General features: G+C 55.4%; 5 protein-coding genes across 5 annotated transcripts; 2 read left to right on the forward strand and 3 right to left on the reverse strand.

The window, feature by feature from the left end:
* Positions 1-636: 636 nt before the first annotated feature.
* Positions 637-2,643, reverse strand: J4E87_010424 (uncharacterized protein; the record flags this gene model as incomplete). The annotated part of the gene is made up of 3 exons (XM_049381998.1): positions 637-1,905; positions 1,954-2,348; positions 2,400-2,643. The coding sequence occupies 3 exons, from the start codon at positions 2,641-2,643 to the stop codon at positions 637-639; spliced, it is 1,908 nt and encodes a 635-aa protein (XP_049228269.1).
* A 2,506-nt stretch (positions 2,644-5,149) lies between these two features.
* J4E87_010425 (uncharacterized protein) lies at positions 5,150-9,050 on the forward strand (the record flags this gene model as incomplete). Its single annotated transcript, XM_049381999.1, has 2 exons — positions 5,150-7,984; positions 8,037-9,050. 2 exons carry the CDS (start codon positions 5,150-5,152, stop codon positions 9,048-9,050), a joined length of 3,849 nt encoding a protein of 1,282 aa, XP_049228270.1.
* A 1,224-nt stretch (positions 9,051-10,274) lies between these two features.
* Positions 10,275-11,072, reverse strand: J4E87_010426 (uncharacterized protein; the record flags this gene model as incomplete). The annotated part of the gene is made up of 1 exon (XM_049382000.1): positions 10,275-11,072. One exon carries the CDS (start codon positions 11,070-11,072, stop codon positions 10,275-10,277), a length of 798 nt encoding a protein of 265 aa, XP_049228271.1.
* Positions 11,073-11,382: 310 nt separating this feature from the next.
* J4E87_010427 (uncharacterized protein) lies at positions 11,383-13,075 on the forward strand (the record flags this gene model as incomplete). The annotated part of the gene is made up of 3 exons (XM_049382001.1): positions 11,383-11,462; positions 11,607-12,304; positions 12,354-13,075. 3 exons carry the CDS (start codon positions 11,383-11,385, stop codon positions 13,073-13,075), a joined length of 1,500 nt encoding a protein of 499 aa, XP_049228272.1.
* Positions 13,076-13,468: 393 nt separating this feature from the next.
* On the reverse strand, positions 13,469-16,549 carry J4E87_010428 (uncharacterized protein; the record flags this gene model as incomplete). The annotated part of the gene is made up of 2 exons (XM_049382002.1): positions 13,469-16,468; positions 16,514-16,549. The coding sequence occupies 2 exons, from the start codon at positions 16,547-16,549 to the stop codon at positions 13,469-13,471; spliced, it is 3,036 nt and encodes a 1,011-aa protein (XP_049228273.1).
* Between the last annotated feature and the right edge of the window lie 1,258 nt (positions 16,550-17,807).

Below are 17,807 nucleotides of genomic sequence, written 5' to 3' on the forward strand. Positions count from 1 at the left end.
TAACACGAAACATCACCCAGCCAGTCAAAAGTCAACGTATGAAACAAGTTAACAAGCACATTGAAGTAACTCTATATGGTATCTGCCCTGTCCATCCCATTCTTCCTTCCCTTCCTAGATATTTCATTCCAAACCCCATCATTACATCAATAGCGTCGCAACCAAATGGCAACATGAAAAAAGAGGTGCGGGGGTATTAGGTGCATGTGCATGCAAGCAAAGATAGTTGAAACTCTCAACAAAGACACTAAACTACGTTGCTGCGAAACAGCGACAACAAACAAGGTGGGAAAAAAGGCAAGTCGCTGCATATATGGGTATATCCTCATCCCATCCCGCTGGAAACACTGTTGTATACGTAAGGAGAAAGGAAATGGTAAAGGAAAAACAAGTGGCAAGAGCTGATAAAGCGTCTTGTGTGTGGGTACTGTCTCCGTTGAGGTGTCGTGTAGCTCGCTTCGTCGAGGGGTGCAGGGCAGAGCCAGGACCCAGGGACGAACAGCGAGGTTCGGAGTCACCTGTTGCGGTGCTTTATTTGTTTGTTTCTAAGGAGAGTGTGCGTGGTCGGGCCAGCCGAGGGTGCAAATGGTGGTATTATGTGCGTGTATGCGCGGTGGAGAGAGTGCTGAATCAGAGTTATCCCCAGTTGGAATCGTCGCCCCAGGTTCCGCCCATATCGCGGTGCGAGACGATGCTGTGCTGGGAGATATTGCTTGGGCGCCGTCTCATGATGAGACGGGAGAAGCGGTTTTGGTGCTCGTCTTTGGGTGGTGGCGGCGGTGGCTGTTCGAGTTGAACGCCGCGGTGGCTCGAGTTGTTCGAAATATTAATTAGTCTGGGGACATAGCGACGAGAGGTTGGCGTGCTGGGCGCCTGTTGCTGTTGTTGTTGTTGATGCTGCTGCTGTTGCTGCTGCAAAAAGTTTGGTGGGAGGCTTTGGCGGGGGTAGTGCGCAAAGTTGGAGTACTGCGATGTAGGTACCGAGACCATCTCCTTGGGTTGCTGGTAGTCCATGTATGGCGCTGGCTGCTGGTAGCTCAGTAGATCGGGCGTCGACGCGAAGCCGGCGTTTGGCCAGCTTTGTTGCTGTGGCTGGAAGCTTTGCGCCATCGGTTGCGAAAAGTCCGTTGGCATCGACGTCATGGTGGTATCGAAAGCACCGAAGCCACCCATGGCGGTCGCCGCGCTCATGCTGTGGTGCATGTCCTGGCTGACCGGCCATTGTGATTGTTGCATATCTTGGTGATGCATCTGTGGGGGCTCCACAGAGTCGATGTCCATCATCATATGCTCAGACGGCAGACCGTGCGAGCTGTGGAGCCTGTTGTCGGACGGTAGGCCGTGCGAGCTGTGCAACCTGTTGTCCGTCATGAAGTCATTCGACTCCAACTTGAACTCCACGATTTCGCCTTGACTGTTGTCGAGGGAGTCCGGGGCTTCGGGCGTGACTTCAGTCGTGGGTTCGATGACGTCCTTCACCTCGATCTCCGCCAAGTCGTAGGTGTCCTGCACCAACTTCTCGATGTCGAAAACGCGTGTGTCCCATTTGGTCTCGAGCTTATACCGTAAGCGGTTGCATTTCTTGGACTCCCACGCCAGCGACGGCCAGTTCGATTCGTCGCCATGGCGATCGAGCATCATTTGGTTCCATGCGCTGGCGAGTTCGGGTTGCTTCAGCAGACCGAGGATGACGTTGGTGAAGTTCCACTTGGATCCGCCCTTCTCTTCAAAGTGAAGAGCGATGTGTTCGCATCTTTCTTCCCAGGTGGTTAGAAGAGAAGCGCAGAAACCACAACCCCAGGCGTCCTTGTCGTGCATGACGATCTCGTACTTCTTGACGCATGGCGATGCTTTCCTGCTCGTGGGTTGACCGCTTTCCCTCGGTTGCTTGCAGTGTTCACAGCCCTGTGAAATGTTAGCCTTGAATCTAGATGAAGGGTAGTTCTGACGTACGTGTAGCTTGGTGTGATGCTCACGGAACCGCTTGCCAGCATGGAAGATCTGCTCGCAGTCGGGACATCTCCAGGTAAGTCGCTGCTCGTGGAACTCTTCCTCGTGCGACTTCCAGTATGGCTTTGACTTGAGAGCCTTGTCGCAAAATGTGCAGGCAAAGTTCTTGGGCGCGGGCGTCGAGGTGGTGGAGATTGTGGAGAGACGAGATGATGCGGTCGACAGGCGCGAGGATGCGGCACTGTAGTGTGTAAAGGACGAGTCGGTAGACGCGATGGACGAGCGCGGGTCCGAGAGCATGCTGGGTACTCTGCTTGATGGTACACTCAGGTATGATGACGCGCGGCTTCCGACGGTCGACATGGACGATCGGTCGGCGCCCGACCGACGCATACCATCTGGATACGCGTGAGCATACAACGCGCCGCCAGGGCTGAACGTTGACTGACCTCCATTGCGCGCAACGGAAAGTAGCTGGAGGATCTGCTGGTCATCAAGATGCTTCAGCGCATTGACATGGTCAAAGAGCTGAGGTGCCAACTGGTTCTGGCCAGAGTGACGGGGGGAAGAAGTGACACTCTCGGTCACGCTGCTCAAGGGCGTGGAGCTTTGTAGACTGCGCCGCGCGCGCTTGAACGAGTTGCTCTGCTGAGGGGTGCTGAATTGGTAGAGTTGAGCGTCGTCGGCCTCCATGTTATCTCGATGTATGCGCAATCGCCAGTATCATGCCGGAGATTGGTGGTTCACGGTCCGTCTTGGGCGGGCAGAGCTGTGGTTACTATGTAGGGAGGGCGAGTGCGCGCGAAATGGAAGCGTTCGAGAAGCTTTTGACGGTATACGGATGGGTATAAGCTCAGTTCTTAGGCCGCCAGGAAGACATTGATCGTCCAATTTCCGGGCGGAGACGGACGGCTCTTGTTTAGAAGAGCAACATCCGTGGTCTGTTTCACGGGTTTCAAGAGGGCACTAAGAGGTTGCCTTGGCATGCAGGCACCCAGGCATGCATGCCTCCACACCAGTCTGGTACTAGAGCAAGCGACTATTGCACGGAGAGTTTCCGGCGCTGCAGCAACTCCCTCTAGTGATCAATATTGTTCATGGTGATCTCTCCTTTCGCGATCTCAAATTCTGAACGCGTCGAGCCTCACGATGCTCTAAGGGAGATCGCCGCGCCGGCGCTGCAGGGACCCCCAGCGCTACTAACCTAGGGCCGCATTCTCAGGGGTAATTCAGCAGACCACATGAAACGTGCATCTGCTCGCCATCTGAAAGCTGTCGTACCGCTCCACCTCACTGTCGAACGCGTAAAAGGTATCTGGAGCCGTCGCTTGCATCAGACGTGACATAATCCCAACTCCTCACCCCCACCATCTACGATCCATCGCGCTGTAAGAGAAGTTCGCACTCGGCCATTGGCCCGAAATTCGTCGCAGTATGCGTTCCTGCAAAAGTGCCGTTCTGGTGGCAGTGCTCAAAGAAGTAGGGTGGCCCTGTAAGACACATCGAACAACCAACACTAAAAAGCCAGCCTGAGGCGTTTCGCAGTCAGTTCCGTGAGCAACAACAGGTACTATCGCGATGGCCGCATCGGTAGTTCCGTTGCTACAGCACATCGCGTTCGTTTCGGCGGAAAGCCACCAATGGCGCGTTACGCGTGGTAGCGTGTTAGGCGCTTGTTGCTCACGTCTGTCGTCATCTTTCAGACGCATGTGGACGCGAGATAAGGCAAGGAGTTCTGCAGATCCCGCATAACGTCGAATGATCGCTCCAGCCATGCTCGCGAGCAGTCAAAGTGAAAGTGGCCCTTGCAAGATCTGCTTGGCTGGCAACGGTCTTTCTCTGGGGTACGCGTTACCGACGAAGGAACGGGTGCTATTTTTGGCGGAGCACCATGGTCCGATCGCAACAGGTAAGACGCCTGTAAAACGTCGACCTTCCCTCCTGCTATGACCACCGCCTTGCATAAGTCGAAACGCGTCCGCTGTAGAGAGGACTGGCCACCAGTATGATCATCGTGAAGATGAGCTGACCAAGCGGGTGTTCTGCGGCGCAGCTGCCTGTGCGTGCCCAAGGTATCCATCGAGGCTGTGTGCCAGAGTTCATGCAAAACAACTCCTATACCCCGTGAACTTACACCTGCATCAAATTCGAAATCCAGGAGGCTAAGAACCTAGTTGCACGTCTGATTCACGCGCGGAGTCCTTTGTAAGCGACGATGATTCGGCTTCCATGAAACGTGATCAGGCCTCCATCGTGTTTACGCCAAATCGCAGCCTCAACAAAGGAGATACTCAAATTGCATGGAAGCCTGCATTCATGCTGATCGTGTGTTCTGTGGCGGAGCAAACTCCTGCAGTGGGTCGGCTACTGCTTCCAATGTTGGTCAGAAAAGAGGCATAGGGCTGACGCATTCGCACTCGTATGGACATATGATGTCGACGTGCCCAATCAGTCCGCGACACGCCGTCCCGTTGGTTTCTTGCTAACAGAGACGGACTATCACGGTTAGGACAGCGCGATCGAAATCTTGGCTAAATGGATAAACAGAAATGGTCGGGATGTGGTGGTATCGAACCAAGAAATTCATCTCTTTCGGAGCGCAACCCATGTATCTTGCTCATACAACACACGCGACGACAGTGTCATGTGGGATGGTGGAGGTCTTTTTGGCCGCGAACTCAGCGAGGCTTGTGAGTGGCGGGTCACGCGGATAAAGGAAAGCGAGCTGTCTGAAATGAAGCATGTCCTGCTGGTATTCCGGTAGAAGTCGCCAACTGCGACGTTGTCTCATACGATGCGATGCATCGTGATGTGGAGCGATCTGGTGGTGGAGAGAAAAAGGAATGGTGGCACTTAAGCCACATTCGGCAAGCGCGAGAAGTCGCGTCGCAAGTCGCGTGTCGCGACCTCCAGAATCACGCGTAGTCCAAGCTTGCTCCAACCACGACACTTCCCCGCCATGTGCATGTGCAATTGAACGTATCCAGCCTTGCAAAATTATTACGTCTTTCGACATACATCTTCAGTACTTGCATTACGCGTTTAATACCCCTCCATTTGGGTTTCCCGGTCTACCGCGTCTACGAAGACTTGACGCGGCCTCGACCTACGACCACCATCATATATCAGAACATACGAACCGCGAGCACCTCTTAACACCCAATTTTACAAGCCCAATCTAGGGACTTCAGCGTACACCATGACATCAGTACCAACATCCCCGACACGCGTAGTGGACGCGTCCGCGAAGCCTCGGCCAAAGCTGCTAGCAGCTCTGCGCAAAACCGTGGACTCTTCAGATAGCGAAGCCGGATCTGATAGTGACGCGTCTGCATCTGAGAACGAGACAGCACCCACATTTAGGGCAAAGCCTTCAACAACAACACGTCGGGAGCCGGAGACAACGCAGGTTGACGAGGAAGACGAGAGCGATGGAGAAGACGCATACGAACTCATGAAGAAGCGACTAGCTGCCAACAAGAGCTCATCAACAGCACAATCGGTAGCCCCGCAACAAGCGCAGCAGGAAGCAGCAATTGTTGCTACCATCGAAAGTAGCGAAGATGAGGACGCAATGCCTGTACGAGCGAATGCCCGCAAACCAGCTACAACCCGGACGAAGACTACAAGCCCTCGAGCATCCGAATCACCAAGCGTACGGTCACGACGATCTTCCCCAGGCCTCTTTGTGACCCCGGGTCCATCACCGGCTAAGAAGCCATCACGGCGATCAGCGAATGCCGGCTCAGACTCCGATGAGTCTTCGCGGCCCATCCATACTACCGACCTGCAAGAGCGGGTACGACGCATTCGAGAGGAAAGATTGGCGAAACAGCGAGAGGAGGAGGCGCAGCAGGCACTATCTAAGAAGCTCGCACGACGACTAGCAGATCAGGGCTCTGGCAGCGAGTCGGATGGCGAGAGCGGCAGGCGGCTTACACAGCAAGCGAAGCCAACCCGCAAAGCTGGCAAGAAGGCCCTCGAGGCAATGGCTCGCGACCAGCAGCGCATAAGCCGTAACATGCAGCTCACCCATCAAGCCAAGACAAAGAAGCGCTTCACGACCCAGGATCTGTTCAAGAAGTTCAACTACCAAGCGCCTAACGCCGAATTCGTACCTCTCCCGACGCCAGAGGCCAGCTCAGCCCTAACATCGTCTGATGCAGAGGCAAACCAGATACAGGATACGCCACCGACGAGTCCCCAAAGACAAAATGCTACGGAAGAAAAGGGTGCTTCCTTAGATCAACAAACATCTACTACAGCGCCCGAAAGCAACATTCAGCCACCCGAGTCCGCGAGAGTGGACAAGGGCAAAGGGCGAGCACCCGAGTTCCAACACTTGCCGGTACATCCTTGGATGAAGCAGGCAGAGCCAGTCACTGTGCATACAGCGGCGGTGGAAACCAAAAAGACCTCCGACAATGACATGGTGGAACTTTCGGACTCGGACGATGATGCAAAGGTGGAACAGCCCAAGAGCCGATTCCCCGTCTTTGACCGATTACCCACAAAGAAGGATAACGAGGCAGGGTCATTCGTACATCTTCGTGCTCTCGCTCAGTTGACCAAGTCACCACCAAAGGGCAAGAAGGGACAGAAGATAGTGACTCGTGGTGAGATGGAATTCGCCCTAGCTCAGAAGGCTCGCCAGCAGACTGCGAAAGCCAAAGAGGAGAGAATAGCCGACTTGATCAAGCGAGGCCACAACCCTGAGACTGAAGAGGAGAGGGAGAAGCGCCAAGAGGAGATCGACGACATGGTCGCAATGCTCGAGAAGCAAAGGCAGGAGGACCTTGAGCTTGCCAAGATGGAGAGGAAGGAGGCGAAGAAAAACGGCGAGACCATCGATGACCTTCCCTCCAGCGATGATGAAGACGGCGACTATGTCGGTAGCGGCGATGAGGACGCCAATCAAGAAGAGGACGATGATCAAGAAGAAGCTGAGGTTGTTCTATCAGGCTCAGAAGACGAGCAGATGGAAGACGACACTAAAGATAATCCTCTCATCGACGGAATGGCCGACGAGGACGACGAGCCAGAGGAGACAGTGCAAGCCCAGAACGTCAACGAGGATGTTGATATGGAAGACGAAGATGCCGTCGCTCCTGTCCGAAGGCAAACCATCAACCGTGCCCGCAACCGAGTCGTTGATGATGACGACGATGACGATGCAGAGGCTCCTAGGCCTGCCACACCCACTCAACCAGCAACTCAAACCGACGCAATGGCCGCCTTTGGGTTCGGCAACGCCAACACCGGCATAGGCCTCACACAGATGTTTGCAGGCACCATGGCTGAGTTGGAGTCTGACTCCCAACCCGCTGCCGCCGTCAACACCGAACAAGACTCTCTAGAGTTCCTGCGAAATCTGCCCGATACCCAACCCGCCGCAAACTTCAGCCAAGCTTCGGAGTTTGTAGTCCCCAACAGCCAGACTTTCATGTCGCCGCAGAAGCAAACACAGACTGGTGACGAGTCTCAGTTCAGCATGGGGATCAGCCAAGTTGTCAGGACTTCCCCCATGTTCTCGCGGACCCAGGTTGAGGACTTTGAACCAACACAGGATGCAGGCTTCTCCTTCTCTCGGTCCCCAGCAGGCCTTGCCCCGCCACCATCAACGACCGATACCGTCATGGTGCCCATTGCTGAGTCGCCCATCAAGCAGAAGGGCAAGCTTCAACGTGGACGGCGAGAGGCTGCTGTTGAGCTCTCTGACGTTGAAGACGACTTGATCGATGCTGAGGAAGAGAGCGAGGACGACATCCAACGCCCTCCTAAGCTCAGCAAAGATGCTTTCATGAAGATGCAGCAAGCAGCTAAGAAGGCCAAGGCAGCTGAGGAATTCGACAAGAAGAAGAGTATGGCGAGAGAAGCCGTCATGGAACAAGCCGAAGAGTCTGAGGACGAATATGCCGGGCTCGGAGGAGCCAGTGATGATGAAGAGGGCGAGGAAGACGAAGACCTCAAGGACATGATCGACCACAACGACGTCAAAGTCAACGAGCGTCAGATCGCCGCTTTCTACGCGCAAGTTCAACTTCGATCTATACGTTATGTCGATACTAATGCAATGCAGTGACAAGACCAAGAAAGATGACGAAAAGCATCTCGCCGAGCTCTACAAGAAGATGCAGAGGAAGGGTGGCCTTCGTAGAGGTGGTGGCGGCTATGACGGCTTCGACATGTCTGACTCTGAAGACGAGGCCGAGTTGCGCCAGCGCAAGAAGCGCGCTGCTTTCCAAAAGCAGACCAACGCTTTGTTGCAGGACCAGAAGGTCAAGGCACTCGCCGACGACGAGAAGAAGAAGGCGTTCTTCAAGACACTCGCTGACTTCGACGACGAAGGCGAGTACGACTATCTCAACATGCCCGAGAAGGAGCCGGACATGAACGACTCGCAATCGCAGTCGCAAGAGGATGTTCAAGGCGACGTCATCGCCGTCCCAGACTCCCAGGCCGCCTCCCAGAACCTCTCAGCACCAAACAGCCCACTCAAGCGCAAGTCCCAAGACTCTCAAAAAGAGAACCGCCCACCCCCACACATGCGCCGCACAACCGCATCCGAAAGCCTCGCGCGTAAGCCCCTCACCGCCGACGACGTCAGAGACTCCATCTCAGAGCTCATCGAAGACACGCGCATCGTAATCCCAGACTCGCAGCTCTCAGACGCAGAAGACGACCACGAACCCGCCTTCGTCACCGCAGCGCGCAAACCCATCATCGACCGCCTGACTCTAAGCCGGCAATCTACAGTCGAGGAGTCTGTAAGCGCAGATACCAACTTGGCTTTCCATGCTCCATCGCGCGCGGCTGCGACACCGGGCTTCCGCGTACCGTCGCTCATACGCCAGGCAACTAGTAATCTGTCTGTCAGTAGCGAACGGTCTGTGGGTAGCAGTGCGCCGAAGGAGAGTGGGGTGAGGAGAGGTGGTACGGGACGGAGCAACATCCATGCCCAGGCGCGAGAGGCGGAGCGGAGGGCGTTGCTGGAGAAGAAGGAGGGGAAGCGGAAGGAGGCGCTGAGGAAGAAGGTCGAGGGTGGAAGGAAGCAGGGGATGCGGAGTGTGCTTAGTGATCTTGGGGGCGGGTTTGAGTAGGTGTTGCGGAGGTGATGTTTTCAGCATGTACACGCGTGGTGTTTGGTGTTATGTAGTGCGCCAGATAGGTATCACTTCGCTGTAGCTTTTTCTTTATACCATGATGCAATTACTTCTCTACTTCTTCTGAACTTACCTCCACCGCCCATCTATACTCTCCTCCTTTGACGCCCTCGCACGCATAACGTACCTTCGACTTATAATTACTTACCTCTTGCACCCCGAACTAACTGAGTGTCACCGCTTACACGCTAGCTATACATTATTAAAGTGTCGCCCTTGCTTGTACTACAACATGCAAAAAAAACATAAAAAACAGCAAAAAAAACAGATCAACGGAACTGGCCCCTACCTCCGCCAGTTCGATGGTTCACTCTCAAACGTTACTCGAGCGCATCCAGCCAAAGCGTCCCTTGGCTGGAATCAGCTCAAGTTCCATATACCCGCTAAGCGATGCTTGCAGGTATATGGAACCCGACGCCCCGTGGGGATGAACCTCCCATCTGTATGTGTGTCACTGAGAGGGATCGAACCTCTAACCTAACCCGAGTTGGGTCGGTTGGCAAGTCGTTTGTGTTGTGCCGGACACTTGTTTTGATGGAAAATCGACGAAGTAAGTGGTATATATTAGGAGAGAGAGGGCGGATGAATAGAGGTTAAAGGAAATGGGAAGAGTGGGTGGTGGGAAGAGTGGGTGGCGGCGTTGTTGGGGTGATGGCAGTGTTGTTGTGGTGGTGAGAGCGTGTTTTGGTGGAGTGGGCAGTTGAAGTGAAGGTGAAAGCGAGAAATAGAGAAAACCATGGAGTTGGCTGGGGGACGTGTGGGGTATGAACACCAACATTGAGATCAAAGGATAGAAGAGAAGAGGAAAGATTGACGTGTTGAAGTGAGGAAGCTGAGTATAAAATGTTTAAGACTTTTGACTAGAGGGCGAAGAAGGTAAGGAAGCATCGCCAACAGAAGAATGAACCCCTCACCACCTTGACCAGCATCGGTATTAAAGGTTAAAAGACAAGAGACTGGCGTATGAAAGCAAGGGAGTTGAGCAGAAGATGTGTGGGAGTTTTGACTTGAGGACGAAGATGATAAAGGTAAAGGAAGCATCGCCAACAGAAGTATCAACCCCTCACCACCCCTCACCTGAAGGAAGAAGATAAACGCAGTAGCCAGGTATGCGTGTCTAATGTTACAATATATACATGATTGTCTCAGTCATACATCACACTATACACGTTCACTCACCCAGATGGCGCCTCTACATCCTCCTCTTATGACTTCATTCAGCAGATCATATGGCTTCGCGCTCTTGGCATCATTCTCCACCGCATGGTCCAGGTGCTCTAGCTCTTCATCTCTAATCCGCCGCAACTCAACCACCAACTTGTCCAGCTCGGGTCCCAGGCTCTCACCCCGCTGCTCGCACTTGTTCGCCCAGTCTAGCAGCACGCGCACCTGCTCATTGTAGTGGTTACCAATCTCCGTCTCGACAGCCTCTGTGCATGCCATGGCGGCCTCGCGGCCCATGACAGCGGTCGACCACCCGAGCATGCTGGCGGCGGCGGTCCATATGGGCGTCATTGCGGTGGGTCGTATGCGGTGCTTGGAAATGACGTCGTTGAAGAACTTGTAGTGGCCGGCTTCTTGGTCGTACATGTGTTTCATCAGCGGTCGCAAGTGCGGGTGTGACCGTGTGAGGACGGGCGATTGGGCGGCGTAGATGAGGATAGCGGCGAGTTCACCCGTCTGGTTCACCCGCAGCGCGGAAGAGAGGAACTCCTGCTGCTGCTGCGAAAGCGGCCGTATTGGTTTGCCATCTTTCTGGGCCTGCAGTGAGGGCGGTGATTGCGCGGAGTCGGGCTGTGAAGGCGGGGGTTGGGGTGCGGAGGCGGTGCTGGCCAGGCGTGACGTTTGGCGTGGTGGGCATGTGGTACTGGGGGCAAGAAAGTCGAGCACAGGGTATTGGAGGCTGCGACGGGCCACATTGCGCGATAATGCCCGCGGTGAGAGCAGGACGGGAGACATGTTCCAGGCCGGGCTATTGTGTACAGGTGAAGGGGCGAAGCTATTGTTCTCGAATCCAGTGAGTCGGACAATAGGCGGGTGAGGTATGATGCGCTCAAGGCACGCTAGCACGACCCACTTTTCAACGCGGCATGGCCTGAGCTCAACGAGCGTTTCCCCGACCTTTGGACTTCCCACGTTCTTCTTTCATCCTCTTCCCCCCTAATCACGCCCAATTTCACTCACCGCACCCTCCGCGACACCGGGTCCGTCTCCAACGCGCCTCCACGATCCAGAAATCATCGCGAAATCCTCGCCAATCCCACCCAACATGTCGGCCGATGATATCGACGACGAGCTCTTCGCCCTCGCTGGCGGTGACGAAGATGCAGACGTCGAAGAAGGCGAGGCGTGAGTACCATCTCTCACCTATCATTCTCCTCCTCTGCCTCTGCCTCGCTACTTTCCCTCGCTCCTCTCCTCTCCGTTTCGCTCCGCTCTATTCTCCACCGACCGCTCAACCCCCTACCGCAACATGGCGCTGACTCCACGTAGCTCGTCGCCCGCAGCCTCGTCGCCAAACTCGCTGGGTTCCGACGCCATGGACGAGTCGGATTCAGATCGCGACGATGACGTACCAGAGCGCTCCGCAGACGTCCCCTACCCCCTAGAGGGCAAGTACATCGACGAATCAGACAAGCGCCGCATCCTGGGCCTATCGCAGCTGGAGCGGGAAGAGATCCTCGGTCAGCGTGCCGAGGAGATGAGCAGCGCCAACTTCAAGGCCGAGCTCGCCAGGCGCGCCGCCAACGTCCAGAACGACAGGAAGCGCAAGGCTGATTCCGAAGACGCCGACGAGCGCAGGAGCACTCGCCCCAAGGTACAACCGCGGAAGAACGAGAAGCTCGAGGCATACAAGCGTGAGCGAGAGCAGCGTGGCCAGCAACGACAGCGCAACGACGACCGACGCAGTGGCCGCAGGCGGTCCAGCTCGGGAGATCGTGACGGTGGCTCGGATGTCGACGCTGATGGCGAGAGCGACGTGGAGTGGGACGACCGAGCACCAGAGAAGGCCCGCGAAGAGCTGCCTGCCACCCTACGCGATTTCGAGTCGGTTCGTGTTGGCAGAGGATTCTTCTCAGAAGTCTGCTTCCACCCTGGCTTTGAGGAGGCTCTGACTGGCGCATTTGGACGTGTAGGCGTCGGTCAGGACTCACAACGGCGGACACTGTACAAGATGGCGCAAATCAAGGGTATGCACGGCTCCAGCTGTACTACAAACAATGCTAACATTCTGTTCAGGCTTCTCAGCTGGCAAACCATACGTTTTCGACGGCAAGGACGGTAAGCGCGTCGCGACCGACCAATACGTTATTGCGCAACACGGCTCCGTGAAGAAGGACTACCAGTTCCAATTCATGTCCAACCAACGCTTCACCGAGAACGACCTCGACACCTACCGGCAATCCCTCATAGAGACCAACGCCAAGGTCCCCACACAGTCCTTCCTCCAGCGCAAATACGACGACCTCAAGGCGCTCCAAAACCACCACTGGACCGACGCCGACATCAGCGCGCGCATCGCCAAGTCGAAGAAGTACGCCCACCTCCTCAACCGCCCCAACGCCGACGCCCAGCCCAAGATCGCAACCCAATCAGAAACAGCCGCCGCCCGCATCGCCGAACTGAACCGCAAGAACCGCATCCAGGAAGCCGAGCGCGTGCGCAAAGCCCAGTTCGACCAACAACGCCAGAAGAAGATGGAGCAGAAGAAGGAACTTGCTAGGCGCAAGGCCGAGGAAGAAGCTCGCAAGGCGCAGGAGGAAGAGGCGCTCAAGAAGAGCAATAATCTGGATGTTGATGCCCTGTTCGATGGCGATGGCTCCAGCAGAGCGAGCACCCCGAACCCGCAGCAGCCGCAGAAGAAGAAGACGGAGCGGAAAGGTCTGCCCACGTTTAGGAAGCCGAAGATGGATGATGATATCATTGCTAGTATGGATATTGGCATGGATATTGAGATCTGAACGGCCTGCTAAGCGTGTGGTTGGGTTTGTGTTGGGCTTTGGCTTGCTTTCTGTTCGAGCTCGATCTTTTCTGTTATAGATGAAGTCACCAAAAGCTTGCATATTTTGGGTTTTTATAGCATTGCGTGGTGTTCTTCCGGTTGCCGGCTGCCCTGAGACCCATGGGTGAATGAGTGTCTTGGGTATTCATGGTCTTTCGTGCCAGTATTTGGTATACATTCTCGAATTAGTATTATATACCAAAGACCTTTATTTTCGAGATCAACTCGTACGCTTCACGTCATACCAATAAGACTACGTCAAATCATAACGGATCCAAACTCCAATGCAGAAAACCTTGTAGATTCCACAACACTCTCTCTACAACCACTTCCCCAGTATCTACGTCTACGTCTACGTCTCAAAAACCTGTTCCACATCCCCAAAATCGCCGCGCTCTCTACAATCCCAATACCCGTCCTTCCCGCCCTTGAGCCTCCAAACCTCCTCATCGCCCAACGCCGCCGCCTCCACAGGCCCCACCTTGGTAAACCACCTAGGCTGCCACTCCTGGCCATGTTCCTCGAGCACACGGCGGCGACTCCGCTGCCTCTCTTCCAACTTCGCCTTCAGCGCCTCTGCTTTATCCACATCCCCGTCTTCCAACGCGCGCTGATCAGGTCGCAAACGGGAATCAGTGGGCGCCATGTGGTCTTGCTCTATGGATGTGACTTGGTTGAGTGCAGCAGCGAAAGTGGTAAGACCGTAGTGTTTCTCTGCTTTATCAACCAGATCACCCGTTTTCCAGATTGTTTTTCCGGTGGGTTGGCCCGAGGACGTGAGTTGGAGGTCTGACGTCCATTTCCCTGTTAGACCTATGGGCAGCACGGAACCTGAAGCGTCAAAAACTTGGACGGAGACTTCTTCTGAGCGGCCGGCGAACATGCCGCCGGCTTTGAATGTGCAGACGGCCTTTGCGCCTGTGGTTTCAGAGATGATGGTCATGGTGCCAGAGGGCTCGAGGTACTTTTCGCCGGCGATGACGTTGCGTAGGTAGGATGTGGCGAGCGTCCAGGAGTAGTGTTCGCCTGAGGCGTGGAGGAAGATGCGGACGCGGCCTTCGGTGTTGATTTCTGCGCTCTTGCCCCAGAACTTTTGCATGGGCGTGGGGGATTGTACAAAGGTCCATTCGTTGGCTTCGGCTTGGCAGGCCATGCGGACGGGGCGGTGGACGACCTTCTCGGCGAAGAAGCGGAAGCCTTTGTCTTCGCGGACGAGCTCGTAGGTTTCGCCTAGCATGGGGTTGAAGGGCTTGCGGATGGCGCGGTCTTTGACGCGGGCGTTGCTGAAGGCGGAGATGGCGAAGGCGGCCATGTAGGCGAGGCGCTCGCCGTTGTCTGGAGTGGCAGTCACTGCGGCGTCGAGCAGCTCGCTGTATTCTAGCTGTTCTGCCAATCGTTGCAGCGCGGATGTGGGCTCGTTAGCTGATACCGGCATGGCAATGGTTGACAAGTCTTTGCCGACATTCTTTCTGAAGAATGCGATGAGACTTGGAGGCTGAACCTTGGGGGCTGGGACTGTGCCCCGACGTTTCACAGGGTCAAGTGGCAGAGGTGTGAGCGACTTGGGACGTGTAGGGAAGAGTGCTGGAGTGGTTTCCCGCGACATGCGAGGTCGGTCCAACATTCCCACACTGCCATTCTCTGAGGAAGACTCCGACTCGCCATCTGAATCGGCATCTGGTGACTGCTCACGTTCGCGGCTGTCCTCTTGACTGTCGCGCCGGATGGTCAGAAGCTGTGACTTGCTTGCGTCGCCATCTGGCGCGTCGAAGAACTCATCTACAGACTCGGCCACTGAGTCGAAGCTGTGCCGTGATCCTACGGCAGAAAGAGGTGCAGCCGGGGGCATTCGTCTTTGTTTGCTCTCGCTAATCAGGTCAGCGAAGTCCCTGACAACAGAGTCTAGGTCTCGAAGTAGAGCCATGCAGTTGTCGTGAACGCTTTCCTCATGTGGAATGCTTGCGGAGCTCATCATGGTGCTCGCGCGTCCATTGCGTTTGGGTACGGCAAGGGTGCCATTACCGGCCGCATTGGAGGCACCAGGAGGGACGGCTCCAGGCGACGCAACTCCTACTTGCGCTGACACACTCCTCTTGCTGAAAATGCCGCCGGATGGACTCTGAGTGCCGGAACTGCTCGGCTTGCGCTTCCAGAAAGCCATCTTCTCAGGGGCCTTTTGTTCTGGGAAGTAGTCACCCGCCTCGTCGTTGGACGGCGTTGGGGAGAGACTATCGCCCATGTTTCTAACGCTCATCGCAGACGATGCGTTGTACTTTGGATCGGTATCCTGAGCTAACCTCCGTACTGCATCCCGTGTACCTGAGACTCTGCCAACCAGGGCCTCGACTCTTGCCCATTCGTTCTCTTCGGCTGAATTCAGAACGTGTGGGAGGCTCTGGTATGGGCTGTCCTGGATTTGCAGAGTTGGTGAAGCAACCGCCCCTCTATCCGAAGCGGTTCTTGAGGCGCGATCGAGGGCGTTCTTCCACATCTGAAAGTCCTTCTCATTGTTTGCTCGCAGCTGCCAGATCTCAGCGCCAGAATCGACGGATATCTCGCGTGTCTCCTCGTTCGCGCCCACAGCCGCTAGTGACAAAGGTATGGCTCCTCGCAGTGCGGATGAATGGTCGTTCCGGTAGTAGGAGAGCGTTGAGGACGTGAAGTCCAAGGAGAAGAATCTCCTGGCATAGCCCTGATTCCTCTTTCTCCTCTTCTTCTGCAGTACTCCTGTCAGGAATGAGGAGCCGGAAAGGCTCCCTTGTTTCTGCCCATATTGTGATTTCGGTCGCTCGGCGTAGGTTTGTGGTAGGGATTCGGAGGATTCGATGGGGCCCATGGAGGGGCTCGATTTCGGGAGGCTCGTGGTGCTCGCGCCTGCCATGGCCTGCGCGTAGTGCATGTGATGGCCAGACTTGGGCGCCGCGTTGGTCGGATATGTCATGAGGACGAAGGTGGCTGTTTTTGACACGGTCTTGGAGAAGGTGTTGTCAAAGACCAGTCCGTACATGCCACCCTCGCCTGGCGGTACGTCGTATGTGCCCATGGATACCAGATCCGCCTCGCATTTCCCATGCCAATGCACTTGCCGCAGCCCAATAGCCGCCAGCTTGTCTAGTACGACTGTTCTGTCATTCCGCGACGTCGAAGCTCCGCGTCCGCGTGTTGTAGGTGGCTCGAGGGTAGGCGTGCCGGGTCCGGATTCGACGAGCGCAGACGTGGGCAGCTGGGGAGTTGCGCCGGTAGCTGTTCCGGGGTGCTTGAAGATGCCGAAGTTGAGCGACTTCTTGTGGGGTTGGACGCTCCAGGAGATGGTGTGGCCTGACGAGACATTGACCCATCTTACAAGGTACGACTGCCTTCAGTCAGCGAGGAAGCGCGACGTGGATGCTGTACATACCTTGCTATGCACCTCGATGTTCTCCATTCCCGCCATGGCTGAACTCTGCTACTACAACTCTCTTTGTTATGCGTCAAGGTGGTCGTGGGGGTGAATCTTTGTACAAATACGCGGGGTGCAGGCGTGTAGCGCAAGCGTGTATAAATGTCTGGCGGTGGAGCGAATGCAGGGATCGACGGTGACGATGGTGACGATGTTTCCTAGCAGCCGGGCATTTCGGAAGTCGGATTGCTAAGGGTCGGGCGGGTGTTCGGTGCCTTGTCAGCTTTCACGGGCGCGCTGGTGACGATGTTGTCGACTCGGAATGCGGATTGCTGCGAAGCCGAACAGTAGAGCGCCGATCTGGGGGTAATTTGACCCTTTTCTGGCTCCAGACTGTTCAAGAGTACTAAGGGGAACTACCACGTTGCTTCTTTGTAACAGCTATGCAAAAAAACGTAGCGCAACGGGCAGAAGACGTTCCAATGCGTGGATGACATGTGTCGACGCGGGCGGTCTACGCGGGCGGCTGGTAGCCAGGGTCTTCAGCCTTACCAAGCCATCTTTTCCTCAGCCACGCCTTTTCCACCCATAGCTACTCGACTGACCGGCTTTCTAGCCACACACTTTGTGATATTTACCCGTCTTTCTTCCATCCTGTTTCCCATGCGGCAGCAGCATGGGAAAGCAGGTGTTCGCTGCCCGCACGCCCTCTGACGCATTTCTCATGTGCATCCTGCTTCGGCCGTTGGATGTTTTCCTGCTTTCCGACTCCCGCATCATCCCGTTCCATCCGACTGATATCATACCTGACTACGGCCGAATACTTGCTGCCTTCTACATCTCGTGACAGAGGTCCGCTGGCTGCCGGTACGAAGTACGCCGGTCGCATCGCTATACGTGTATACGAGCGCTGATTGAGTGCCTGTGACACGCCCCACTTTCACAGCCGACCCTCAGGTCCAGTTCTCTCGCAAATGCAACCACACTGCCCGGCGCTTTTTGATACACTTTCTTCCCTTTTCGCTTCTCTTCCAGAAACACTTTCACTCAGTCTTGGCTTCATCCCAATTTTGTTGTCGTTCTGAGATGGTGGGACTGCACCCGCTCCCTTCACGCAGACGGGACCTCGGAGACGCACACCATAACGCGTTTGCATACCCCAGGAGGACACATCAATTCGCATACTCTCTCATCTGAGCTTGAACATTCAAGGGTCGCGAAGACTGCGCCATATCATTGTTGCCTGCATCTCACAACGTCTGCCGCACTGACCTCGCGCCAGAAGTTTCTACCAGCCACCCTGTGTCAAGGT

Source organism: Alternaria ethzedia, assembly GCF_023757985.1.
Source record: "Alternaria ethzedia strain BMP 0044 chromosome Unknown scaffold_48, whole genome shotgun sequence".
Lineage (NCBI taxonomy): Eukaryota > Fungi > Ascomycota > Dothideomycetes > Pleosporales > Pleosporaceae > Alternaria > Alternaria ethzedia.